Source organism: Delphinus delphis, chromosome 12, assembly GCF_949987515.2.
Source record: "Delphinus delphis chromosome 12, mDelDel1.2, whole genome shotgun sequence".
Taxonomy (NCBI): Eukaryota; Metazoa; Chordata; class Mammalia; order Artiodactyla; family Delphinidae; genus Delphinus; species Delphinus delphis.
In genome coordinates, this window is record NC_082694.2 from 10,705,377 (window position 1) to 10,732,300 (window position 26,924).

Genomic DNA, 26,924 nt, shown 5'->3' on the forward strand with positions numbered 1-26,924 from the left:
CCGAGCCCACACGGTCGCAGAAAACCGGAGCGCATACCCCGGAGATATGCCTCACCAGCACTTCCCGGCGCACGACCCGGAAGCGGAAGGGAGCCAGTCTCATTCTCCTTCCTGTGCGTCTTTCCTGCGTCAGGCGCGGCGGTAGAGGAGATCGGCGGCTGTCTGTAGCGTGTGGTGGGGGGAGCGGAGCTCTGAGACCCCCCCAGCGTCCGCCGCCATGGCGGATGTGACCGCTCGTAGCCTGCAGTACGAGTACAAGGCGGTGCGTGTGGGCTCGGCGGAGGGCTCTGGGCTGAGGAGGCCGGTGGGGAGCGGGAGGCTGAGGAAGGGAGTTTTACTCTGAAGGCCTACGGGAGAACCGCGAAAGCAGAGGGGAAATCAGGTTCAGGCGAAGGAGGGGGTACACGACGATATGAATAACCCCACTGGTGACTGGGGCGAGCGGGATGGGCTAAGAGCTCTGCTAGGAGTGTTTGTTCCCTGTCCCCTCGGCGCTGTTCCCGACCCCTTTCGTATGTCATCTCCAACGTGCCCGACAGTGTTCCCTGGGCGGAGTTATGAGCAGTGTTAGGAGCAAGGATTGTTCTAACGATATGATTGCCCTTCGCTCATGCGCAGTTATATGACGCGCTTCTTAAGGAAAACATCTTTTTATTCCGACTAGTGATTTTTGTCACTTCTTTGCCCCAAAGAAGATAACTTCCTTTGTCATCAGCTGGTATCCCTTTGGTACCGGCATTGGTCCTGCTCGTGTCAGAGTTTCGATAACACTGTGATCTTTTCAGAACTCGAATCTTGTCCTCCAAGCTGACCGCTCTCTCATTGACCGGACCCGCCGGGATGAACCCACAGGAGAGGTTCTGTCCCTGGTTGGGAAGCTCGAGGGCACCCGGATGGGAGATAAGGCTCAACGGACGAAACCACAGATGCAAGAGGAAAGAAGAGCCAAGTGAGTAGCAGGGGGAAAATGATTTTTCTTCAGACCCTAAGTCCATTTTCCCTTGGCATTTGAGCAGTGTTTTTTTTGCTGAATTGCTTGGTGCAAGTGAGATGTCAGTGACATTAAAACAATTCAGTAAAGATAAAAGCAGAACATAAGAATCGAAAGGTTCTTTGGCCTAAACAAGTGTATCTGAAGTGGAAAACAACTTTTAGATCTTTTTTCAGCATGTGTTTCTCATCCATAGAGAGATCTTAATTTTCTTCATGGTATTTTGAAAATTCTTGGTAAACTCTTTTTTTTGTTTATCTATTTTACATATAGTAGTTTGTATCTGTTAACCCCTTTTTTTTTTTTTTGGCTGCGTTGGATCTTCATTGCTGCGCACGGGGGCTACTCTTTGTTGCAGTGCATGGGCTTCTCATTGCGGTGGCTTCTCTTGTTGCGGAGCACGGGCTCTAAGCGTGCGGGCTCAGTAGTTGTGGCTCACAGGCTCTAGAGCGCAAGCTCAGTAGTTGTGGCACGTGGACTCAGTAGTTGTGGCTCGCAGGAGAGCGCAGGCTCAGTAGTTGTGGCACACGGGCTTAGCTACTCTGCAGCATGTGGAATCTTCCCGGACCAGGGCTCGAACCCGTGTCCCCTGCATTGGCAGGCGGATTCTTAACCACTGTGCCACCCGGGAAGTCCTGTTAAACTCTTGTCTCAGTAACTCTTCTCACTCTTCTCTTTTATTACTAACTTACCACCCCTACTTCTTTTGTCTACTGTTGCCCACTTCCAGTTTTGTTGTTATAAACTACCATTCAAGCATGAAAGGCAGGTGTTTTGTTTTGCTTTTTTGTTGTTTTTTTACTTTTGCGGGGTGATATATTTCCAAACTTAAAAAAAATCATTGAACTTTATCGCACTGTTATCTTTCGACCCTCATCGTCTGTGTCTTCCTCTTCTCTCATGATGAAGTCTCAAAAATTCGTAGGCCCGGTTTTGATTAAAGCAGTTGTATTTGAAATGAGTTACGTATCATGGGTCCTCCACTTTGCGGAGTGTGACTTCTTTTCCAGGAATTGATGGCAGTAGATTCCTTTGGAGCTTCGGTTTTCTGGCTAGAAAAAGAAAATATGTCTGAGGGATAAAAAGCTAGTCAAAATCCAATCATATATTGTCATACAAAGTAGAAAGGGTTGTCTGTTTTAAATGAACGTGGAGGATGTCTCATTGTAACATCTAGTGCATCTAGTGAGAGAATGACAGAGTATTCCCTTTTTGTTACTGTGTTCCCATAAAGAAATACTCGTGCAAGTGACTAAGGCCAAATGGGAATCACTTGCTGAGGTACAGATTTGTGGTTTTATATTACCTGTGTGTCATGGAGCTGAGGGGAGGAGGGTGGGGTGGGCTTCTTTTAGTCTTGCCTTTGAGAGGGAAGGTTCTGCCCGTTCAACATCATACTCTGTCCATTAGGCGAAGAAAGCGTGATGAGGACCGGCATGACATCAACAAGATGAAGGGTTATACTCTGCTCTCGGAGGGCATTGATGAGATGGTGGGCATCATCTACAAGCCCAAAACTAAAGAGACCCGGGAGACCTACGAAGTGCTGCTCAGCTTCATCCAGGCTGCACTTGGGGACCAGGTGAGGCAGCCAGAGGGTGAAGCCATGTTTTTGGAGAGGGAGGAAGTCACACCTGGGAGGCACCAGAGGAACCTTGTCTGTGTATTTTCCTGTGTGGGCCATACCGATACGCAGAAGTGGCTCATACTTATAGAGCACTTACTTTATATGGGATAGCATTTTACACGTCTTCTCTCTTTCAGTTCTCATGTTAGCTCTATGACTAGGTGCTATTAATACTTACTTTCCATTCTACAGAAGAGAGGTGTGAGGCAAAGGATACTTAAGTAATCTTCCTAAGTCACAGAGTAGTGTTTGGCAGACCCAGGATGTAAGCCTGGGTAGTTTATATCCAGAATCTGTGCTCTTAGCATTATACATGTAATTAGATTAAGGACCTCTGTGAGTCTCTGAGAGACGCTGGTGAGGTGGCTGCTAGAGGAGGTGAGGGTAAAGAATCACCACAAGTTAGGCAGGCTAGGGCAGGACTGCAGAGCACCTCTCCCGTCGGGAGAAATGTGGCACACTGCTGTGGAAGCCGTGTCTGTCTTCCTAAGACCACTTACCTGATTTTTTGAAACAGATGAGTCTTCCTTCAATTGTGTGACCTTTCGTGGCAGTTTTTTTTTTCTTTTCCTTGCGGTACGCGGGCCTCTCACCGCTGCGGCCTCTCCCGCTGCGGAGCACAGGCCCTGGACACGCTGGCCCAGCGGCCGTGGCTCAGGGGCCCAGGCGCTCCGCGGCATGTGGGACCCTCCCAGACCGGGGCACGAACCCGCGTCCCCTGCATCGGCAGGCGGACTCTCAACCACTGCGCCCCCAGGGAAGCCCGATGTGGCATTTTTAAATTAACATTAGTGAAAATGGTGGGAACCTGGTATGCAGGTTTTAAAGAGATACAGCTCTTCACATCCTATTGTCACGTAAAGCTGGTCAGTGATGTTCTGTCTTTGTCTCGTTGTTCTAAATTTTTCTTTTTTTTTTTTTTGCCAGCCACGTGATATCCTTTGTGGGGCAGCTGATGAAGTTCTAGCTGTTTTAAAGAATGAAAAGCTTCGGGACAAGGAAAGGAGAAAGGAGATTGATCTGCTGTTGGGTCAGACAGATGATACAAGATACCATGTGTTAGTGAACCTGGGTAAAAAGATCACAGACTATGGTGGAGACAAGGAAATCCAGAATATGGGTAAGTGAGCTGTTTGTGTCCTGACCATATGAACTGGGTGCTCGTTGACCCCTAATGTGATCTTCTAGCCTCAGCCATTAAAGTATCTGAAAGATGCTTTAAAAGGTTTCCAGGGCTTCCCTGGTGGCTCAGTGGTTGAGAGTCCGCCTGCCGATGCGGGGGACACAGGTTCGTGCCCCGGTCCGGGAAGATCCCACATGCCGCGGAGCGGCTGGGCCCGTGAGCCATGGCTGCTGAGCCTGCGTTTCCAGAGCCTGTGCTCCGCAACGGGAGAGGCCACAACAGTGAGAGGCCCGCGTACCGCAAAAAAAAAAAAAAAAAAAAAAAAAAAGTTTCCATAACCTATTTGGTGTTTTTGGAGGGGTTATGATTGATGGATGCCAGAATCCCTTGATTCCGGGAGCCATTTCTTATTCTGAGACCCTTTTATTGTATAGAACATGGGAGAAAACTTGGAGAGGGCCTGGGTGGAGGGTGGACAGGCAGAGCAGGGCCGTTTCTACGGCCGGCAGATTGGAGCAGGCCTTGCTGGTGGCAGCACAGAAGGCTCTCTTTTTTTTTTTTTTGTAAATTTATTTTATTTATTTTTGGCTACGTTGGATGATCGTTGCCGTGCGTGGGCTTTCTCTGGTTGCATCGAGCGGGGGCTACTCTTCATTGCGGTGCGCGTGTTTCTCATTGCAATGGCTTCTCTTGTTGCGGAGCACGGGCTCTAGGCGCGTGGGCTTCGTTAGTTGTGGCACGTGGGCTCAGTAGTTGTGGCTCGTGAGCTCCAGAGATCAGGCTCAGTAGCTATGGCACATGGGCTTAGTTGCTCTGTTGCATGTGGGATCTTCCTGGACCAGGGATCAAACCCATGTCCCCTGCATTGGCAGGCGGATTCTTAACCACTGCACCACCAGGGAAGCCCCAGGCTCTCTTATGTTGATCATTTGTCTGTTAGTCCTTAGACCTTAGGTCTGTCTTGAGGAGAAGCAAGTCAGGCAGTTAGGGAGGAAATTAACTCCCTAGTGCCTCATTTTACTAACTGTTCCCTGTCCTCTTTTTCTAATCCCTCACTGTTTCAGATGACAACATTGATGAGACGTATGGTGTGAATGTACAGTTTGAGTCTGATGAGGAGGTAAGTGATAAGCAAACAGACCCAGTCTCGTCTTTTTTTTTTTTTTTAGTTGTTAAGGTGAGGGGACCACTTCTGATGTAAAGAAGTGCCCTAACTTAAGCCAGATAAGTTTTATGTGTTGTATTGGTGTCAAACTTGGGCATAAATATTATTTCGCTGAAAAATTGTTATGGTTATTTTTTGGCTTTATAAAGCAAATTTGAAGTTATAAATGTAAATTAATACAATAATTGAACATAAACCAAGTGGGTCAGGAAAAAGAAAGAAAAAAAGGTAAGTATAGTGTATACTTCATTTCGGGAATGTGTTGTCCCGTTTTACTGCATTTTAACCATACTGTGATAATTTTCCTCTTTCCAGTACTGTGTTCTACTGCCAATTTCAAAAAAAAAATGCACATTTGCCGCAGAGCATGGGCATATTTTGCACGTGGTTGTTTCAGTAACAGTTGCAGCAGCCACTGAGGTTTACCATCTAATTAGAATTTCTTGAATATAACTAATAGGAACAAGTGGGGCACTTGAAAAAATGTGCAGAGCTGCATTCGAGTTCTCATTGGGTGTGTTTGGCTTCCTGAAAGGTAGAACGCCAGCTTTGGGATATCATAAACTAGGACAGGAAGAAGGGGTAGCAAAGGAGAGTCAGGAGAGAGCAACAAACTGGGAGCCTAGAGGGCTGAATTTTGGTCCTGTATCGGACAGGTCGTTTTGCTTCAGTGTCTCCAGCTTTCAAACGATATGATTGAAGTAGATGACTGCTGAGCCCCTTCCTCCAGTAGAGTTAGTAGAATTTCTTAATTTTAAGTAGCAACAAACTAAAAGAATGCTTTGCTCATAGCATTCATTCATTGAACAAATGCTTATTATTAAGGACCTGCTTTTAACATGACCCTGTGCTCAGTACATAGTACACCTGTAGGCAGGTATGTGCGTAAAGACAGTAGTGAGCAAGTGAAGTGTGGCCTCTACATTTCTGGTCACTGTGTGCTTTCCCAAGTGTGCTTCTGTATTGGTCCTTCTGGTAAATGTACTCTGGAATGAGGCTGACCCTGGTTCCAGTAAGTTGTTGGTTCCACCGCAGAAGCTTTTGCTCTAACCATGGATCTTATTTTAAGTGACTTGAGGGAGAGGTTCTGTGGTGATGCCAGGATCAGCTCCAGGTCACGAGTTGGGGTTGGGGCTGTTTCCACAGGAAGGTGATGAAGATGTGTACGGGGAGGTTCGAGAAGAGGCATCGGATGACGACATGGAAGGGGACGAGGCAGTGGTGCGCTGCACCCTCTCGGCTAATGTGAGTACAGCTTGCTCTTGCCCGCCCCTGCAGGGCAGGTTATTTCTGGGTGTAGCACTTCTTTCCCATACCTAGGTCCTGTCATGTATTATTTATTAAGCTACCTTTTCATAGGGTGAGCTGTGATAAACATTTCGTGTCTTGATTTTTCTTAAGGTTTCAGTCAGTCACCCTCTTTCTCAAAGGCATGTGTTGATGAAGTCTTGGTGGGTTTGGTGTGCTCATGAACTCAGTATAGCAGAGTCGTTATCCCCCCACCCCACCACCACCCCCCGCCCCCACCGGAAAGTCCTCAGAAGAGGGTAGGCTGTGGGTGGGTGGCCTGCAGAGCTTTGTTGCTGGATGATAAGAAAGCACGTGGGGCAGATGGAGACACAGTGAGCTCAGTGCCTGGTTACTTTGTAGCTTGTGGCCTCAGGGGAACTGATGAGTTCCAAGAAGAAGGATTTGCACCCTCGGGATATTGATGCCTTTTGGCTCCAGCGGCAGCTCAGTCGCTTCTACGATGATGCCATTGTGTCGCAGAAGAAGGCAGATGAAGTCTTGGAGATTTTGAAGGTACAGCCGGGATAATGTTTTTGTGTTCCGTGTGTCTTAGCAGATGGGACAGTGTAGGAAGCAGATGGCTGTGTCCTTAATCGTGGTGTTATCTTCTCCCTGCAGACGGCCAGTGATGACCGGGAATGTGAGAACCAGCTGGTTCTGCTCCTTGGTTTCAACACTTTTGATTTTATTAAGGTGTTGCGGCAGCACAGGATGATGAGTGAGTATGTATGGAGAACGCTTTTGTGTCGTAGGTAGGTGTGCGGTAGAGGTTGTGTTGCTTTCATAGCCTCACCACTTGTTTCACGTATTTTTCTTTCTACCCCAGGGTTGAAGGTTGATTTTGTATCTCACCTTCCCTTTCTTCCTTTTGCTGTTGACAGTTTTATACTGTACCTTGCTGGCCAGTGCACAGAGTGAAGCTGAAAAGGAAAGGATCATGGGAAAGATGGAAGCTGACCCAGAGCTGTCCAAGTTCCTCTACCAGCTCCACGAAACGGAGAAGGAGGATCTGATCCGGGTAAGGGCTGGGTTGGTTTGTCTGTCTGACTCCTGAGCTAGAGTGTTTGCTTTGGAAAAGAGACACTAGTTAGAAGATTGCAGCAAAAAGATAAATTCCTGTTAAAGCAGGAAGTTGAAGAAGTGAATTATTTCTCCAGATTCTTTGAGTTTGGTCATTGGTACAGTGTGGAATCAACACCTTCACGCTGGTGTGGTCGAGAGACTGCTGACCTGCTGCTGTCGTCACCAGCACCTGGGCCCTTTGCTGCTTGTTCACACAATAAGTCATGGTGTCTGCTGGTAGTACAGGAATACAGTGCATGTTTGCTGAACACAGAACCCACACTCTGTCCCTTAAGGATAGCCCTTGATGCTGCATTGTTGAACGTCGACTTTTGAAATCCCAGGACCATGTATTGTCCCTTGAAAGTGGTTTGATTTCATCATTCTGGTGGTCCTCAACTGTCTGAACGTAAAGGGCCACCTTTCTGTTTCAGGACTTACTAGTCAGCACCTGTGAGTCAAGCTCAGCCAAGGGACTGGAAAGGACAAGAAGCTGGGATGGTGATGAATCGTTGCTATTCTTTCTGTCTTTCCGCATCACAGGAGGAGAGGTCCCGGAGAGAGCGAGTGCGTCAGTCCCGGATGGACACAGATCTGGAAACCATGGATCTGGACCAGGGTGGAGAGGTAGGTACCAAGGCCATTTCGAAGGCTGTGAGGGATGGAAACTCCTTTGCTCAGCTTGCTCACTTTATATTCTTGTTTTTCATACTCCCAGGCACTGGCTCCACGACAGGTTCTGGACTTGGAGGACCTAGTTTTTACCCAGGGGAGCCACTTCATGGCCAACAAACGCTGTCAGCTTCCTGACGGATCCTTCCGTCGCCAGCGCAAGGGCTATGAAGAGGTGCATGTGCCTGCTCTGAAGCCCAAGCCCTTCGGCTCTGAAGAAGTGAGTGAATTGCTTTTCTAAGTTTTCTGCTCACTTCGCCTCCCTTCCAGTTCGGATTTCCACCCATTGACCACAGTGTGGCCTTGTCTCACAGATAGTTTATTCCAGAAGTGGACGCTGCTGCAGAGTTTTCCCGTTTTGATTTTGAGCCCTGGGGACAATACTGATCTCTCTGGTCTGGCCATTAGTGGAGCGTTATGCAGGGATGTTGCCGGGAAGTGCAGTCTCGCAAAACCACGGTCTGCTCAAGGGTGCTGCTAATGTGATGTGTGTGGCATTTTTTTCTAGCAACTTCTTCCAGTGGAGAAACTGCCCAAGTATGCCCAGGCTGGATTTGAGGGCTTCAAAACACTGAATCGGATCCAGAGTAAGCTCTACCGTGCTGCTCTGGAGACGGATGAGAATCTGCTGCTCTGCGCTCCTACCGTAAGCACTGCCCTGCCTGCTTTTTTCTCGTGGAATGCGGTGTATGTTTTAGGTGGCAATATAGTTCATCTCCATCCTTACCCCCTAATTCTTTATTCTTTGGTGGAGGAGATGTTAAATGGTAGGGTAAAATCCGCAGGACATGCTCTGTTTTGGTGATAAGCCCTTAGAAATTGGGGTAGTGAGCATAATGAGGTACACAGGCCTTCTTGTCCTTGACCTCTCATAGGGTGCTGGTAAGACCAACGTGGCCCTGATGTCTATGCTCCGAGAGATAGGGAAGCACATTAACATGGATGGCACTATCAACGTGGATGACTTCAAGATCATCTACATCGCCCCCATGCGGTCTTTGGTGCAGGAGATGGTGGGCAGTTTTGGAAAGGTAAGGGGATAGAACCTTCCTCCAGAAGATATTGGGGGACAGGCCTGGTGCTTCTCTGCTTCTTACATTAGGGCATTTCTGGAATGCCTTGTGTGGTGTTTTTTTCTCCTTCGAAGGTGGAACTTGACCCAAGTACAGAGTGTTTGTGAAAGGAGAAAGTCCTGGATCTCTTTTGGGCTTTTACAAGGGTTTACCATCTTTTTAATCTTCTCCTTAGCAATTTTCTGCAGTTGGTATCATTTGCATTATTGGAGTATTTATGAAACACTTACATGGGTGGTTGATAATAGATCTAGTGTTATTGCAGGTCTTTTGTCTGCAAGCTTCCATTTCCCCCTATTGTGTGCAGAGCTCCCAGCGAGCATTTTTCTGCTTCCTTACCCTGCGTGTAAACTTGGATTTGTTTTATAAATAAATGTTCATATGCTCAACCTCATACACTTGATATTTCCCTGAAGGGTTGATACCTACCTCCAGTACCCCACACTCAGACTTCACAGACAGAGAGTGTGGAGTCCAGGCCCCCTCCAAGCATTTTTGCCTGATGTGCCTTTCCTACACCCAGCGCCTGGCCACGTACGGCATCACTGTTGCAGAACTGACTGGAGACCACCAGCTGTGCAAGGAGGAGATCAGCGCCACTCAGATCATCGTCTGCACCCCTGAGAAGTGGGACATCATTACCCGCAAGGGTGGGGAGCGGACCTACACCCAGCTCGTGCGACTCATCATCCTGGTGAGTAGGGGGTCCTTGTGGGAACACAGAGCCCAGGCCTGGTTGAGGAGGGGTTGCTGGGTTTTAATGCTAAACTTTTCTTCAGTGCCTTTCCTCCAGTTACTGGCCTTCGTAATGGCAGCTATTGTCCGCATTGCTCTTACTGCTAAATGAGAATCTGCACCGAATTGAAACACTTCCCAGTAGGTGCATGCTCTTTGCCATATCATTTATACTTTTTTTATGTCAAATATTTTGAAATAAATGTAAACAGACAATTGAAAAGACTATTGATACTTATGTCCTCCCAGAACATTAAAGGGCTTTATAAAGAATCCATTCTCAGAGAGAATGAGTAAGGAGTCAGGATATTGTGTCCTGTATACACAGAAGCCCCCAGGGAGGAATGACAGTCTGAGTGCGGTTTCTTTTGGTTGTCTGGGGAAGCAGAAAGGAGACCTTGCATGTTGATTTGCAGCATTCTAGAGCAGGGTTGGCAATCTGTGGCTACTGATTTTTGTTTTATTGGAACACAGCCATACCCATTTGCATATTGTTCACAGTTACTTTTGTGCTGCAGTGACAGAATTGAGTATTTGTAACAGAAACTGTATGGCCCACAAGCCTAAAATACTGACTCTCTGGCCTTCAAGAAAAAATTTGCTAGCCCCTGCTTAGAGTCTGCTACTCAAAGTCTTGTTAGAAATTCAGAGTCCTGGGACTTCCCTGGTGGCACAGTGGATAAGACTCCGTGCTCCCAATGCAGTGGGTCTGGGTTTGATCCTTGGTCAGGGAACTAGATCCCACATCCATGCCTCAACCAAGAGTCCGCATGCTGCAACTAAGAAGTCAGCATGCTGCAACTAAAGATTCCCACGTGCTGCAAGAAAGATCCTGCGTGCCACAACTAAGACCCAGCACAGCCAAAATAAATATTTTTTTTAAAAAGGAAAGAAATGCAGAGTCCCTGTCCCCACTCCCACTTGCCGAAATACAATCTGCATTTTAATAAGATCCCCTCCTGCCTTGTATGCCTGCTGCAATTTGAGAAGCACTGCCTTAGGCTATGTGGATCCTTCATTTGATGATTCAGAGTCTTCATTTGATACAATTCGTTCTTGGTAAAGATAACTGCCCAGAGGTAAAACCTTATTTGATATAAATATGGTCTGATCAGAAGCTTTATCTTTAGTAAAGGAATTTTCCTTTGAGTGGAGTTATGAATTCATTTACCCGAAGTATCAGATTTTCTTACCGTAAAGCATTGTTTCACTGAACTGTAGCAAAGCAGCCCGTGGTTGGAGCATGTTATTTCCTGGGGTATTTCATGGTGAATATCATCTCATCCTTTGGGTTTCCCTGGCCTTGGGATCCTTTTTCTTGTCTTCTTTATTTGGCATATTAGGTGTATACCTACAAAATGGGAATACTCTTCAGGAAAGGGGGCCACATTTCTCTAGTCCTACAGGTAATTTGCTGCCCTCCCATTCCTTAGGATGAGATCCATCTTCTCCACGATGACAGAGGTCCTGTCTTAGAAGCGTTGGTGGCCAGGACCATCCGGAACATTGAGATGACCCAAGAGGATGTCCGACTCATCGGTCTTAGTGCCACCCTCCCCAACTATGAAGATGTGGCCACCTTTCTGCGTGTGGACCCTGCCAAGGGCCTCTTCTACTTCGACAACAGGTATAAGAAAAGACTGGGAGAAGTTTAACCAGGGTGACCTTCCTGCTGTCCTTCTTTTCCAAGGAGCTCTATTAGATTGGGTTTTAGAATGGCCTTTGGGTTTTGATGTGATACGAATCCAAAAAGAGGAATATTGCTCCCTGGCAGCGAAAAGGACTGTTTATTTCCTCAGTACTTTTGTCTCAGAAGCCTAATTTGTCGAACTGTTGAACTTCTAGCTTCCGCCCAGTGCCTCTAGAACAGACTTACGTGGGCATTACGGAGAAAAAAGCTATCAAGCGTTTCCAGATCATGAACGAAATTGTCTATGAGAAAATCATGGAACATGCTGGAAAAAATCAGGTCTGTCATGGTTTCTCATTATTCTTGAACTCTGTTCTTTTGAATTTTTGACTTACTGATAGCCAAGCAAGACTGACTAAGATAAAGAGAGAAGACACAAAACAAATCACCAGTACCAGAAACGAAATGGGGTATTACTACAGAATCTGTTACATTTGAAAGGGTAGTAAAGGAATACTGTGAACAACTTTACACATGGATTTGACAGCCTAAAGGAAATGGGCCTATTTCTCAAAAACAACCAACTACCAAAACAGCCTTGATGAAATAGATAATCTGAATTGTCCTGTAACCATTAAAGAAATTGAATTTGTAATTTAAAAACTCAAAAAGGAAATCACCAGGCACAAATAATTAATTTGTCTATCTACATTATCAAGGGTTCTTCCATAAAAGATTTGGGTGACTTATACTAAAAACATAGCAAAAATAAAGATAAAAATGAAAAACTAGTGAAAGGGCATTTTACTAGTAAGTATGATCTCATTTTTTAATGGAACATTGAATATTTTGCCTGATTAAAAAAACATAAGAATTTACATGAAGACACAAATCTTTTCTTGGCACTAAATACTTGGAGGACTTTATTTCCTACAAAATAGTGCCTGTCTCATACTGAGACTTACTTCCTAAGTCCATTTATAAAGGCCAGTGCCCGTTATTTTATATAACATTTTAGCAGCTGAGAATCTCATCAGGTACCTGAACACAAATTAATTGAGATTCCTGAATGTGCATTCATATTACATCTAAACTTGCTGTTAAAAGATGGGGTGCTAAGAGTTAGTTTAGTGTCCCAGTTACAGGACCCTCATCACTGTGCTTGGTAGGTTCGTTCGCTTAGGGTCTTGCGGGCACTGTTAGGCTTCTGAGCCAGACCTCAGTTTCTTGCCTGATCGTGGTGCAGCCTCTACTTCTGCTGCTGGTTCCTCAGGGGCGTGGGGGTGACTGTCAGAGTGTGTCTCTTGACTGTGGAAAACTGTGGCTTCTACTCAGGTGCTGGTGTTTGTCCACTCCCGGAAGGAGACTGGGAAGACGGCCAGGGCCATCCGGGACATGTGCCTGGAGAAGGACACGCTGGGTCTGTTTCTGAGAGAGGGCTCGGCCTCCACAGAAGTCCTTCGGACAGAAGCCGAGCAGTGCAAGGTGAGGCGAGACAGGCCCAGCTCTCTCATTCCTACATGGTAACTGGCTTAATCCGAGTTGTCCCAGTGGTCCTCCAGGAGTGTGAGGTGGTGCTCTTTCACATAGGGTGAGGTTTGATTGGCTGTGGATATGTGGATAGGTGAGGGGCAGAGTCTCAGCTGAAGAGATTTGCTTCGTCTCTGGGGGAGTTGCTTCAGGAAGGCTCACCTCATCACCTGTTCTCTTCTGTTTCCCAGAACCTGGAGCTGAAGGATCTCCTGCCCTATGGCTTTGCTATTCATCACGCGGGCATGACCAGAGTTGACCGGACACTCGTAGAGGATCTTTTTGCTGATAAACACATTCAGGTGAGGGTGGGCAAAACAGACGGAGAAGACGGGAAACATCGGAGGTTGTGCCGTATGTTTGTGCCTGGTACTTCGTTGATTCAGGCTCAGGTAAACCAGGTCGGAGGGTTGGGTAGGTACAGTCAGTGTAGTGTCATACCACCTCTCCCATCTCTTCACATCCTGCATGCGGGAAGATGAGTGAGTTCAGGAAAGCACCTGAGAAGCCCAGCAGAGCAAGCATGTTGGTGACTCCAGATATTGTCAGACATAGGTCAGGACCTTGTTCATTCCCTGTCTCAGGAGAGCCCATACTTTGACTTGTTTAGTAACCCTAAGTTGATTCATATAGGTCTGCATATCTGTCTCTTAAGTGTCTCTAGAACCTTGAAATGTTGATTCTCGAAGAGATGAGGAACCCAAGGACTCCTTTCCTCTTTATTCTGGTGTTACGTTGGCAAGTATGGGACCCACCTTGATGCTGCTAGAAGCTCTGAGGCCAGTTGCCTGGAGAAGTTGAGGATAGTAATCCATGGTGGTAACGTCCGTTTTCCTTATTACCTTGCCTTGCCTCTATAGGTTTTAGTTTCCACGGCAACCCTGGCTTGGGGTGTGAATCTCCCCGCGCATACCGTCATCATCAAAGGCACCCAGGTGTACAGTCCAGAGAAGGGGCGCTGGACAGAGCTGGGGGCACTGGACATCCTGCAGGTATGGAGCTTTTGAGTTTATTCTCAGTGGGGAAAAGCATGCTGTGTTTTATACACAGGAGGTCCAAAAGATGGCAGATGGAAGGCGAGGTTCCATAATGTAGAAGCCTGGAATCAAACCCAGGAGCTCTGTGGCCATAGCCGTCTTGGTGGCTCTCTCTGACCTATAGATGCTGGGACGAGCAGGAAGACCTCAGTATGACACCAAGGGCGAAGGCATACTCATCACTTCTCATGGGGAGCTGCAGTACTACCTGTCCCTCCTCAATCAGCAGCTTCCTATTGAGAGCCAGATGGTATCAAAGCTGCCTGACATGCTCAACGCGGAAATCGTGCTGGGGAACGTCCAGAACGCAAAGGTAGGGGAGGACTCTGTCCTTGGCGCCTCTTATCTTCTCCAGAGAGGCCAGGGTGCCAGGAGTGAGGTGGTCTCGGTCATTGTGCTGTGGGCCTCAGCACCGGGGTCCTCCAGCCCTGGGCCCCACGTCTCTCAGTGTAAGCAGGCTCTCAGCCTTCTTGGGTCTCTGGCTGACAATTTCCCTTGTTGCCAAAATCTTAGAAAGGACTCTGTTTTCTTAATAATGAAATATTATAAACGTTCACAAGACAGTATAATACGTATCGTCATAGTTGGGAATTAACATCTAAGTGCTCTGTGGGAGCTTTTCACTTGGACATCAGCTCTGCATGCTAAGGCCCATGATCTGTTTCTTATAGGATGCAGTGAACTGGCTGGGCTACGCCTACCTGTATATCCGAATGCTCCGATCCCCAACCCTCTATGGTATCTCTCATGATGACCTCAAGGGAGATCCCCTGCTGGACCAGCGCCGACTGGATCTGGTTCATACTGCTGCCTTGATGCTGGATAAGAACAATCTGGTCAAGTACGACAAGAAGACGGGCAACTTCCAGGTGAGTGGGCTGAGGGACAGAGGTCCCTGCAGAAGTTGTAGCCCCAGGAGACAATTTTTCAGATCACTGTCTTGATTCAAGTACTGCCTAATTGCCCACTGCTTGGAACAGCAGAAAAACAAGTGGCATTGGACTGTGCCCTTTGAACCTAGGAACTTCTAAAATAGTGTAAAACCTGACGGTGCTTCCTTTCCGTATCTTGAGCTGTGGCAGCTGATCTAGCTCTCTTGTCTGTGTGGGCATCAAGTCACACTATAGGTCAGTTTATTGGGCCATCCTTCCTGTGCTTGGGCCAGGCACTTGTATTGCTGTGTGTTCACTCAGTGGGCACCTCTTGTCCACAGTGAGAGGGTGCCGCTTGTTAATGATCAGCTTTGGATTGAGTCTTCCTTCTTTGTAGGTGACAGAACTCGGTCGTATAGCCAGCCACTACTACATCACCAATGATACGGTACAGACCTACAACCAGCTGCTAAAGCCCACCCTGAGTGAGATTGAGCTTTTCAGAGTCTTCTCCTTGTCCTCAGAGTTCAAGAACATCACTGTGAGAGAAGTGAGTCCACTCAGCGTGTTGGAACTGGAAGTTGGTACCCACTGCCACGTCACTGGTTGGTTCTCTCCTTGGCCTCCTGGCTTTTTCTTGACTTGTTTCCTTCTTGTGGCAGGAGGAGAAGCTGGAGCTGCAGAAGTTGCTGGAGAGGGTGCCCATCCCTGTAAAGGAGAGCATTGAGGAACCCAGTGCGAAGGTGAGCCCAGCTCCTCTCTGCTTGGGGTAAGGGTCAGGTGGTTTTCCTGATCTTCTAAAAGATGAACCTTAGAAAAGAATTTAAAAAATAAAAAGATAAAATAAATAAAAATAAAAGATGACCCTTGAGTTTGGGTTTGTTCTTGGTAATCTGCTCAGTTCTCCGAGTTTCTGCATCCTTCTCACATGTTTTTTTTTACATGGAGTAACAATTATTTAATGTCTGCAAATCAAGAGCTCTAGAAGGTCTTACCTGGCATGGTTGCCCAGAGGAGAAATGTATTCACTTTTTCGGATGGTTCAATCAGTGATCGGCCTCCTTCTGGCTGATTTTGCTTTTTTCCAGATCAATGTGCTTCTCCAAGCTTTCATCTCGCAACTGAAATTGGAGGGCTTTGCGTTGATGGCCGACATGGTATATGTTACCCAGGTGAGGGCAGGGTTGTGCCACCCCTGATAAGTTCCCATCCCGTGTTCTGTGTGTGTCTGGTAAAAAGTAGGCCTGACACTAGTGAGGGAGAAGGAATGCTGAGTTGTGCCCCAGGTGGCTTGTTGGCTGGTGCGCGTGTGGTACGGCCGCTCCGTTTTACTGATCTTGAGCACGTGGGAAGGTGAGGCCTTTACAGAGATGCTGGGGAGGCTCCATGTGGAGATCGCAAGACACGGTGTCTGCTTCCCTGTGGAGAGGGACTTCCCATTACGGCTGCTGGGCTCCTAAATACACCCAGAAATGGCAAAAGGCTTTAATAACTACTCTTTATCTTTTTCTCAGGGCAAGTCACTAACACCCTTACTCTTGCTAGGTCTCTAAATGCTAAATGAGTCAAAAGCCTTGTAAGACCAGGCAGTGAGTGGAAGGTTACAATGCTGGGCGCGGAGCTCTAGCTGCACTTCTCTGACTGTCCTGCGTCAGCCAGCGTCTGCTGGGGGTGGGGGTGGGTCATGACAGAGGGACTTGGGTTTTGAGTTGGTGTAGCTGGTCGTGTCAGAGCTTGAGGTAATTAAACCCTGTGTCGGGTGGCTGCATTATTAGGTCTGGGGACAGTGTGGACTTGACAGGGGGAATGCTTCATCTTTCCCCAGTCGGCTGGCCGGTTGATGCGTGCCATCTTTGAAATTGTCCTGAACCGAGGCTGGGCGCAGCTTACAGACAAGACCCTGAACCTCTGCAAGATGATTGACAAACGCATGTAAGCCCCAGTGAGCTGGAAGCTGGTCACAGGGTGGGGGTCCCCGGGCCGAGGGTGTGGTGGGAAAGCCTTAGAGCGCATCAGGTCTCGCCCTGATGTGTGAAATATGCAGCCGGGTGAAAGTTGAGAAGGGGGCAGGCCCTTTGGGGTGCAGCTGAGGAGTCGGGGAGGGTGGCATAGTTGGAGATGTCTGTCTTCAGCATTCGTGTTCTGTGGGTCACAGCTCATCCGTTGGAAGCCGTGAGGAGGGCAGTTGGTTCCAGGCTCCGCGCAAGGGACTGATAGCAGCTCTGTTTCCTTCCTGGACAGGTGGCAGTCCATGTGTCCTCTGCGCCAGTTCCGGAAACTCCCTGAGGAAGTAGTGAAGAAGATCGAGAAGAAAAACTTCCCTTTTGAGCGTCTGTATGACCTGAATCACAATGAGATAGGTGCGTGGGAAGCCATCCTGCTCATCCGCACAGCTCAGATGTCTCCCTAAGCCTGCCTGCTTTCCAGTTCCTAGGCCTCGTGCCCTGACATCCTGCGCTCGCTTGTCTTGTCCCACTAGCAGTAGGCTTGCTCTTGGTCTCGGGGCTTTGAATCTTCTGGGCCCACTGAGAGTGGAGGGAAGAGCCTGCCCTTCTGGAGTGGAATCCGCCTGTTCCCCTTGGTGGCCCTCAGGGCTGCGTTTGCAGGCAGGCTGGGCTGCAGCCCCGTGCTCTCTTGTGTCCTCGTAGGGGAGCTTATCCGCATGCCCAAGATGGGGAAGACCATCCACAAATACGTCCACCTGTTCCCCAAGCTGGAGTTGTCGGTGCATCTGCAGCCTATCACGCGCTCCACGCTGAAGGTGGAGCTGACCATCACACCCGACTTCCAGTGGGATGAAAAGGTCAGGCTGTGTGAGGCGCAGGGGCCTGGTTTCAGAGGGGTCTTGAGGAGAACGGGATTGGAGGGCTGAGTTACCGCCAGCTCATGCTCCTGTCACTTATGCCCCTGTGGGCAGGTCCATGGTTCCTCAGAGGCGTTCTGGATTCTGGTGGAGGATGTGGACAGCGAGGTGATCCTGCACCACGAGTACTTCCTACTCAAGGCCAAGTATGCGCAGGACGAGCACCTCATTACGTTCTTCGTGCCTGTCTTTGAACCGCTGCCCCCTCAGTACTTCATCCGTGTGGTGTCTGACCGCTGGCTCTGTGAGTGCATCTCCTCTGCAGGGTCCCCTGGGCCAGGTCCTCCCGGGGCAGTTAGATGAGTGTCTTGCCCCTTGTACTGGGCCAGACTTGGTTGGGGAGAGTGCTGTGTATGCTGCCTTGGGGTTCCCAGTGTGCTGACTGCCCTTCCCGTTTCTTTTCTGGCAGCTTGTGAGACCCAACTGCCTGTCTCTTTCCGGCACCTGATCCTACCAGAGAAGTACCCACCCCCAACCGAGCTTCTGGACCTGCAGCCCTTGCCCGTGTCTGCCCTGAGAAACAGTGCCTTTGAGAGCCTTTACCAAGATAAATTTCCTTTCTTCAACCCCATCCAGACCCAGGGTAGGTGTTTCCATTTCCAGGCGGGCGGTTCCTTTGGAGGCCTTTTAAGGTCCCCGGGAGACAGGTAGGTTCTGCAGGAGGAGGGGGAGGAGGGCCCTCAGGTGCTTGGCAGGAGTGGGAGCTCATCAGTGCCAACTGTTGGAGCAGCCAGGACGTTTTCCGTTCTCAGAAGCCCTTGGTTACTATCAGATTTACTTCGCTTCTTTGCACGTCTCCCTGAGGAGGGTTGGTAGAGCACGTCTTACTATCACGGTGCACTGTCATTTCTCAGGCTCAGGAGGCTCCAGTATTGAACCAGAGTGTGCAGCGTTGACCGAGGCCTCCTCTGCCTTCATTGCTGTAAATGACAGCTGTGTTCGCAGAGCACGCCCCATGTTCTAAGTACTCTGGGCTGGGTGCACCCCAAGTGTTTTCTCTTTCATTCTTTCCACAATCCTGTTTGAGATATGTTCTACAGATGAGGAAACCGAGGCAGGGAGAGGCACCCAATTGAACCAGCTAATAAATAGTAGAACTTGATTTTAACCCAGTCTGGATGCCAGAGCTTACGTATTAGGCTTTTTACCTTCTCTGTGTACTTGACTCTTTCCAGGAAACAGAGGAGAGGGTTGGAGGGGCAGAGGAGGGGAGGCAGTTCCCCTTGGTTCGGCATCCTGTCCCTGAGAAGCAAGGAGGGAGCCCTGACCTCCTTTGCTTCTGTTGTCCTCCCGCAAATCTCCAGGGGCCCTGAACTCTTGATCTTGGTCCCCTCTCCTCCTCTTGTGTGGGAAGGAGCGGATGAAGGGGAGAGATGTCGCAGGCCCGACTGCAGCTGGGGGCCGTGTGCCATCACCTCTCATGGTTGCCATTCTGGGCTGACTGGCTGAGTTTCCTGTGCGTCCGAGTCTCTCCGTGTTCACGCTGCCTTTCTGTCGCTTCTCAGTGTTTAACACCGTGTACAACAGCGATGACAACGTGTTTGTGGGGGCCCCCACGGGCAGCGGGAAGACCATCTGTGCGGAGTTCGCCATCCTGCGGATGCTGCTGCAGAACTCGGAGGGGCGCTGTGTCTACATCACCCCCATGGAGGCTCTGGCGGAGCAGGTGTGTCACGTGTGAATTTTCCCAGAAACCATTTTCATCTCTGAGTCCACATCAAGGTTTTCTGAGCCCTGAAATTTGCAGAGCCAACTGGGGCAAGACTGTTTGCCTGCTGGTGGCCATTTCCGCAGTCGTATACTAAAGGGAAGCTCTCCGGTCACTTATAGGTTGGTGTGTGATTATGAAGTATTTAGCTTGAGATCTCCAGGGCGACAGGCCTCTGTGTTTGGCTTCCCATGTTTTTCTCATAATTCATGAACTGAAGCCTGACGTGGCCTGATGTTTTTCTGCCCTCCGCTGCCCGCCTGCCAGGTGTACATGGACTGGTACGAGAAGTTCCAGGATAGACTCAACAAGAAGGTGGTGCTCCTGACGGGGGAGACCAGCACGGACCTGAAGCTTCTGGGCAAAGGCAACATCATCATCAGCACCCCCGAGAAGTGGGACATCCTTTCCCGGCGGTGGAAGCAGCGCAAGAATGTCCAGAACATCAACCTCTTCGTGGTGGATGAGGTCCACCTTATCGGGGGCGAGAATGGGGTATGGCTTGACCTTGCAGCATAGGAGCGGGGCTGGGACCAGCAGAGTAGCCTTGGCCTTGGGCCTTAGGTGAGGGCCAGAGACTAGGGCTTCTCCCAAGAGGATTCTGCCCATCACCTTATTCTGAAAGGATGATCTGAGACTTTTCTGTAGTTTCCTTGGAGAGTACCATTGCTTAGTGGAGATTGGCTGCGGAGGAGGTGGACCCAAAGACGGGAGAGCCCCTAATCACAAGGAAGAGTTAGGAGATCATCTCGAGGTTGTTGGGCTCCCCACGAAGGTAGCTCAGGGCTGAGGATGGAGCGCCGGGCCTGCAGTGACTCCCACCCCTTTTCAGCCCGTGCTGGAGGTGATCTGCTCCCGGATGCGCTACATCTCCTCCCAGATCGAGAGGCCCATTCGCATCGTGGCCCTCAGCTCCTCGCTCTCGAACGCAAAGGACGTGGCCCACTGGCTGGGGTGCAGCGCCACCTCCACCTTCAACTTCCACCCGAACGTGCGCCCCGTGCCCTTGGAGCTGCACATCCAGGTGGGACCCGCTCTTCCCGTTCCCACGTGGCCTCATGACGTCCTGGGCTCCCTGGGTTTGTAACCTCCTTTCTACCTCCTCGGTCTCCAGGGCTTCAACATTAGCCACACACAGACTCGCCTGCTGTCCATGGCCAAGCCTGTGTACCACGCCATCACCAAGCACTCGCCCAAGAAGCCCGTCATTGTCTTCGTTCCATCTCGCAAGCAGACGCGCCTCACCGCCATCGACATCCTCACCACGTGTGCGGCTGACATCCAGCGGCAGAGGTGGGCAGGGCCTGGCTCCTGGGGGCCCGTGGGGAGGTGAGGGTTGGCTCAAGTGAGACCGGCCTCCTGCCGGGTGTTCTGTTCACAAGGGTGGGGTGGCCCCCGCCTGGCTCGGGACTGGGCGACGCACAGCTGGAAGGGTCTCTGGGGGGGGAAGCGCTCCGGGCTGAGTCAGTGCTCATGCCGCCCAGGTTCCTGCACTGCACGGAGAAGGACCTGATCCCCTACCTGGAGAAGCTGAGTGACAGCACGCTCAAGGAGACGCTGCTAAACGGGGTGGGCTACCTGCACGAGGGGCTCAGCCCCATGGAGCGGCGCCTGGTGGAGCAGCTCTTCAGCTCAGGTAGAGAGCAAGCCTTGAGGCGCAGAGTGAGACTAGATCCAGAGGTGTCACGGGGGCGTGTGTTGAACTTCTGGGCGTGGGTGATATTTCTTTACAGCACATTGGTCATTTTCAAAATATTGATACTTACCAGATTATTTTGTCTGTTACCTCATTTGATTTCAGTACCCTTGTGGTGAAGGTGGGACAGATATTACCCCTACTTTCTAGATAAGAAAGCAGGCAGGCACATAAGGTTGTGCTCTTTCAGAACCTGGTTTTTCAGACCAGGACATTTGGCCACTAGACCTGGTTTTCTACGGATTCCAGGCTCAGCAAAGTGTTTGGGCCCCTGTTTCCCTTGGGTGGCTGTGTGCCTCTGTCCCTTGTTGACGTCAGGCATTTCACGCAGAGTATTATTTTGACAGTGCTTAGTGGAGCTGCAGTGGAGATGCTCCTGCCAGAATCATTACTGTCACCCTTTGACCCCTGAATCTGTCTGGTTTGTGGCACCTTCAGAGCTCGATTTTGCTACCATGTACTGAGCCAGCCCGTGGCTGAGTCAGCCTTAGCACTTTCCAGCCAGCAAGGCCCATCTTTCAGGCAGGAGTGTGAGCCTAGCTTTCCCTGGGCTTGGGATTCTGTTCCAGGATTACCTCGTTTCCTCCAGGGTAGCCCCCCCAGCAGAGCAACAGTGACATAGAGCCACCTCCTGTAGTACCGAGTTAGCCCCTTAGTCATTAAACCTTTGCTCTGAGTTCTGAAATGTAGCACAAGATAAGCCACTACCTGCCCAGGAGGCAGCACGTCCTGCCTCAGCCAGGGAGCCCTGTGCTTAGTCTCCTCCCTTCTGCTGCTCAGGGGCTATCCAGGTGGTGGTGGCTTCTCGGAGTCTCTGCTGGGGCATGAATGTGGCCGCCCACCTGGTGATCATCATGGATACCCAGTACTACAACGGCAAGATCCACGCGTGAGTACAGCCGTGCACTTGCTCTGTGTTAGCGGGACCTTCCTTCCTAAGATGAACGTAATACCTGCAAATCCAGAAGTTCACTCTTGTGAAGAAAAGATGTTAGGGAAATAAACAGCTAGCCGAGATTCCACCCCAGCCAGGGTTTTATTTATATGGACTTATTTTTAATGTCTGAACTTGCTTCTAGATTTGGATTTGAGTCGGGTGACTTCATTACTTATGAACTATATAGCTGTAAAGTTTCGAAGCCTGCCTTACATATTAGATCCTTTAATGGGGAGTTATTTGGCTGTTGGCATCAGATGGGTTAATAGCTTTGGTTCAAGGACACTGAGCAACAAAGTAATGACTCTTACACTTGAAAACTAAAGTGATGTATAGATGATACGTGAAACTAGTGCCTGAGCGTGGGAACTCGTAAACAGAGTTTTGCTGTGATTGGCCCACGTCTCCCCGTGTTTGCCCTTTATTCTTTGACATTTAGGGAGTCAGCTTCCTGAGTGTCTGTTGCTGTGGCTTTGCCTCCTCTCCCCTCCTGTCTCTAGGTACGTGGATTACCCCATCTACGACGTGCTGCAGATGGTGGGACACGCCAACCGCCCTTTGCAGGATGACGAGGGGCGCTGCGTCATCATGTGCCAGGGCTCCAAAAAGGTCAGCCTGGGCCTCTTGCACTGTCTTTTGATCCTGGGCCTCAGAACAGATTCTTTAGTTTCTCTTTCGATAGATGTGTTTACTTATTTTTTTACATTCTGTCTGTCAACTTCTGCCTCTTTTATCTTCCATGTTGCTTTTGTAACAAGCCTCTTGGCTGCGTAGAATTTTGTAGCCTTTGGTTTTTGCTACTGCTGTTGACTCTGTGTGTTGACGTCTTCTCGCTCTGGCTGGTTCCATCTTCCCTCATGCTTTGCTCAGCATGTGGGACTTGGGGTACCCCCTGTCTCTGCTGTAGAAATAACCAGTGATGCCAGTGGGAACAGGCATACACACCCAACTCTCCAGGTCCAGACCCAGCTCACCTTGTCTGTGCAACTGGTTTCTTCTATTTTGATTAGCTGTGTCTGTCTGTCACATAGGGGCCGCGTTTTCCCTTGGCTTTTTTTTCCCCTTGATCTATCTCTGTGACCATATTGTCATTGACTCTCTATTATCTTCTTTCCCATAGGATTTCTTCAAAAAGTTCTTATATGAGCCTTTGCCAGTAGAGTCTCACCTGGACCACTGTATGCATGACCACTTCAATGCTGAGATTGTCACCAAGACCATTGAGAACAAGCAGGACGCCGTGGACTACCTCACCTGGACCTTTCTGTACCGCCGCATGACACAGAACCCCAATTATTACAACCTGCAGGGTCAGTGGCTTTGGAACATAACCTTATCCTTTTGCGGTTTTCACAGCCCTTGCTCGCCATCTCCCTGTGACTCCCCACTTGGCTGTCACCTTCACAGGCATCTCCCATCGTCACCTGTCTGACCACTTGTCGGAGCTCGTGGAACAAACCCTGAGTGACCTGGAGCAGTCCAAGTGCATCAGCATTGAGGACGAGATGGACGTGGCGCCTCTGAACCTGGGCATGATCGCTGCCTACTATTACATCAACTACACCACCATTGGTGAGGGCCAGCAGGGGCTGGGTCTGTGCAGAGCCTGAGCTAGAGGGATCTCAGGCAGGGTCTGCAGCCCATGGTGGATGAGAGATGATGATGCTTCCAGTGCCCCATCCGGTGTTTTTCGGAGGCACGCATCACAGGGTGGAGCTGGGGTAGCCCAGGAGTTAACTCTCTCCTCTCTGCTCCTTTTCTGCCTGCTTTGACTGCTCTCAAATCTCCTTCCCTACCTCTCTCAGAGCTCTTCAGCATGTCCCTGAATGCCAAGACCAAGGTGCGAGGGCTTATTGAGATCATCTCGAATGCGGCCGAGTATGAGAACATTCCCATCCGGCACCATGAAGACAACCTCCTGCGGCAGGTGAGGGCACCTCAGCTTCAGGAGAACTTCCTCGGAGCTGAAACTTGGCCCGTGTGCCCAGAGCACGCGATGCCCGGTCACCACAGGAAGACACCGACCCCTCCTGCCCCGACGTCCCTCACGCACCTCCACACGTCTCAGCCCCACCCCACCCCCCAGGCACCCAGCCACCCCTCTGAGTCTTGAAGGGTTGTGAGACTGGGATAGGTGCTGCCTGAGAATAGGTCTCAGGTAGGGTCACCTCTTCATCATCGGCTCTTTTTCTTCCACTTTCCAGTTGGCCCAGAAGGTCCCCCACAAGTTGAATAACCCTAAGTTCAATGACCCGCACGTCAAGACCAACCTGCTTCTGCAGGCTCACCTGTCCCGCATGCAGCTGAGTGCTGAGCTGCAGTCGGATACAGAGGAGATCCTTAGCAAGGTATCGAGGGGGGCGGGGGGAAGCCCGTGTGGCCTGTGAAGCAGCAGTTCCAACCCTGCCTGCTCTTGCTCTCCTGTCCCTGTTCAGGCCATCCGGCTCATCCAGGCCTGTGTGGATGTCCTCTCCAGCAACGGGTGGCTCAGCCCAGCTCTGGCAGCCATGGAGCTGGCCCAGATGGTCACCCAAGCTATGTGGTCCAAGGACTCATACCTGAAACAGCTGCCACACTTCACCTCAGAGCACATCAAACGTTGCACAGACAAGGTGAGCCGGGCCTGGACCCGGGTGGCTGAGGCTGGGAGCCGAGCGTCTTGCACTGGGGGCGGTTGTGGAGGGGAGCCTTCTCATTCTGGCCTCTCTGGAGGTGTTAGCCGTGGAGCTGCTAGAGAGCCTGACGGTTGTGGGCCATGTTCTTTCTGAAGCCGTGTCTTCTTTAGATGATCTGATGGCTTAGGAAGTAAAAGTAGCCGCTCTTTGGAGCCACTTTCCTCTGCTGCTAGTGTGCATTCTCTCTTCTTCCCTGACCTCTGACACCCACTGCAGGGGGTGGAGAGTGTTTTTGACATCATGGAGATGGAGGATGAAGAGCGCAACGCATTGCTTCAGCTGTCCGATAGCCAGATCGCAGACGTGGCCCGCTTCTGTAACCGCTACCCCAACATCGAGCTGTCCTACGAGGTGGTGGACAAGGACAGCATCCGCAGGTGAGCCAGAGAGGGCCAGGTGCCCCACCCCGGGTCCTTGCTGGGCACAGCTGTGATGTGCAACCTGCGTTTCTCCCCACAGTGGCGGGCCGGTTGTGGTGCTGGTGCAGCTGGAGCGAGAGGAGGAAGTCACAGGCCCCGTGATTGCGCCTCTCTTCCCACAGGTGCGTCCTGGGCGTGGCTTCCCAGGGGTCCACTTGAGGCCCTACTGACTGGCTAGAGGCTGGGCTATAAGGGTGCATAGTCACTGAGGGAGGAAATTTAGAGTAATAATGAAGCCACAAGCCTGAGGATTAGTCTTGGGGCCATGGGTGTTTTCTGTGGGAGTTTTTGGTGGTGTTTTGCTTTAAGGCAATTTAGGTGACTGGTCGTTATTGAACGCCCCAGTCGCGCAGTTGTTGAGGTCCGTGGCTGTGAAGCAGCATTTATCCTTAACTCTAAATGGCTCCAGGGGGACTTCCCTGGCGGTCCAGTGGTTAAGACTCTCTGCTACCAATGCAGGGGGCGGGCACGGGTTTGATCCCTGGTTGGGGAACTAAGATCCCACGTGTCACTTGGCCAAAAAAAAAACCAAGGTCTCCAGGACAGTTGGGCTTTTCTAGTTGGTGTTTCTTCGCTCTCGTTTCTCACAGCTACTTACTCTGCTTCCAGTGCTTGGTTCTTTACCACCAAAAAGGAAATCTGATCCCTTATATGGGAGAATAATTGAAGGCTGAAAGGAGAAACCAGATACACTGTAATGTTTTAAGTTTACGAACTATTCGTTTAATAGGCTCTGAGGAAAGAGTGCTTTAAAGTGGAATGCTTGGGTTTTCTGACAGTGGAGCGGCCAGCAGAGGGGGATTCCTGGTAGATACAAGGCCTACTTTGGATCCTCTCTGCTGGCAGGCTCACCTCCATGTTAATGTGTTTTTCTCCTCCGGCATATATGCCTTTTATTTAAAAGGGTCTCTGGGGAACTCAAAGCTGCGAGGCCCCAAAGACTAGATGTCTAATAGTGGAATCTTGGATTTAGTGTCAGGTACTAAATGGGAGAAGGTACTTTGGGACAAGGAAATGAGGCAGAACCAACAAATGAGTTCATCTGCCTACTTAAAGATTCATGTGAGACACCTCAGGCAGTTTAAAATCTTAGGTATATCCAATTGTAGTTTGGGAAGAAGTTTTAGAAAGCTTTCTTTCTGGTTTCTGCTTTCTTACTTTTGTAACTTTTCTCTTGGTGTCATGATCATCAAATTTTATGTGCTGACTTTGTTGGCTTTTGGGCACTACAGAAACGTGAAGAGGGCTGGTGGGTAGTGATCGGAGATGCCAAGTCGAACAGCCTCATTTCCATCAAGAGGCTGACCCTGCAGCAGAAGGCCAAGGTGAGTGTGTCCGTGGCCCCCGTGTGCTGTGAGATGGGGCAGGCTGAGAGCTCTTCCTGTGTCTGAGCTGGCCCTGAGTTTTGCCTGCTCTCTCCAGGTGAAGCTCGACTTTGTGGCCCCGGCCACTGGCGCCCACAACTACACTCTGTACTTCATGAGCGACGCTTACATGGGATGTGACCAGGAGTACAAATTCAGCGTGGATGTGAAAGAAGCTGAGACAGACAGTGACTCAGACTGAGTCCAGAGGCCTTTGCTCTTGCACAGAGAGAAGAGTTGAACCTGAGTTTGGAACATGTACGCTGTCATGGGACCTCAGTCTTGGAGGCCCGGTCTGTCTGTGTGAGGTCTGGCCAGCCAGTGCCGCCGTGGTCCCAGCCCACCCTACTACTTTCCCCTCCGGCTCCCTTGCCATCCAAACTTCGGATCTAGTGTCTGCAGGTGTCAAGCATAAACTGTGTACACCATTTTTAGGCATGTTCTTTGCAGTTCCT

At 49.9% G+C, this 26,924-nt stretch overlaps 1 protein-coding gene across 1 annotated transcript; it reads left to right on the top strand.

Moving 5' to 3' along the window:
- The first annotated feature begins 124 nt into the window (after positions 1 to 124).
- SNRNP200 (small nuclear ribonucleoprotein U5 subunit 200) lies at positions 125 to 26,855 on the top strand. The gene is made up of 45 exons (XM_060027331.1): positions 125 to 262; positions 786 to 949; positions 2,402 to 2,573; positions 3,546 to 3,738; positions 4,806 to 4,861; positions 6,053 to 6,151; positions 6,557 to 6,709; positions 6,815 to 6,914; positions 7,078 to 7,214; positions 7,802 to 7,885; positions 7,977 to 8,150; positions 8,439 to 8,576; positions 8,806 to 8,961; positions 9,527 to 9,697; positions 11,172 to 11,365; positions 11,584 to 11,707; positions 12,704 to 12,853; positions 13,090 to 13,200; positions 13,759 to 13,890; positions 14,060 to 14,248; positions 14,607 to 14,804; positions 15,205 to 15,357; positions 15,470 to 15,550; positions 15,896 to 15,979; positions 16,633 to 16,739; positions 17,049 to 17,167; positions 17,456 to 17,610; positions 17,725 to 17,914; positions 18,080 to 18,253; positions 19,176 to 19,336; positions 19,646 to 19,873; positions 20,211 to 20,402; positions 20,493 to 20,671; positions 20,863 to 21,014; positions 21,855 to 21,963; positions 22,512 to 22,620; positions 23,132 to 23,321; positions 23,419 to 23,583; positions 23,817 to 23,938; positions 24,216 to 24,359; positions 24,447 to 24,623; positions 24,903 to 25,063; positions 25,146 to 25,227; positions 26,338 to 26,430; positions 26,528 to 26,855. Exons 1-45 carry the CDS (start codon positions 218 to 220, stop codon positions 26,669 to 26,671), a joined length of 6,411 nt encoding a protein of 2,136 aa, XP_059883314.1. The 5' UTR covers positions 125 to 217; the 3' UTR covers positions 26,672 to 26,855.
- The last annotated feature ends 69 nt before the right edge of the window (positions 26,856 to 26,924 follow it).

What these genes read in the sequence shown, in the direction of transcription:
- SNRNP200 (XM_060027331.1), top strand. Translation starts at nt 218, where the DNA reads ATGGCGGATGTGACCGCTCGTAGCCTGCAGTACGAGTACAAGGCG. An exon ending in AGGCTGCACTTGGGGACCAG is followed by an intron (nt 2,574 to 3,545) that starts GTGAGGCAGCCA and finishes TTTTTTTGCCAG; the next exon opens with CCACGTGATATCCTTTGTGG. An exon ending in TTGCTGATAAACACATTCAG is followed by an intron (nt 13,201 to 13,758) that starts GTGAGGGTGGGC and finishes TTGCCTCTATAG; the next exon opens with GTTTTAGTTTCCACGGCAAC.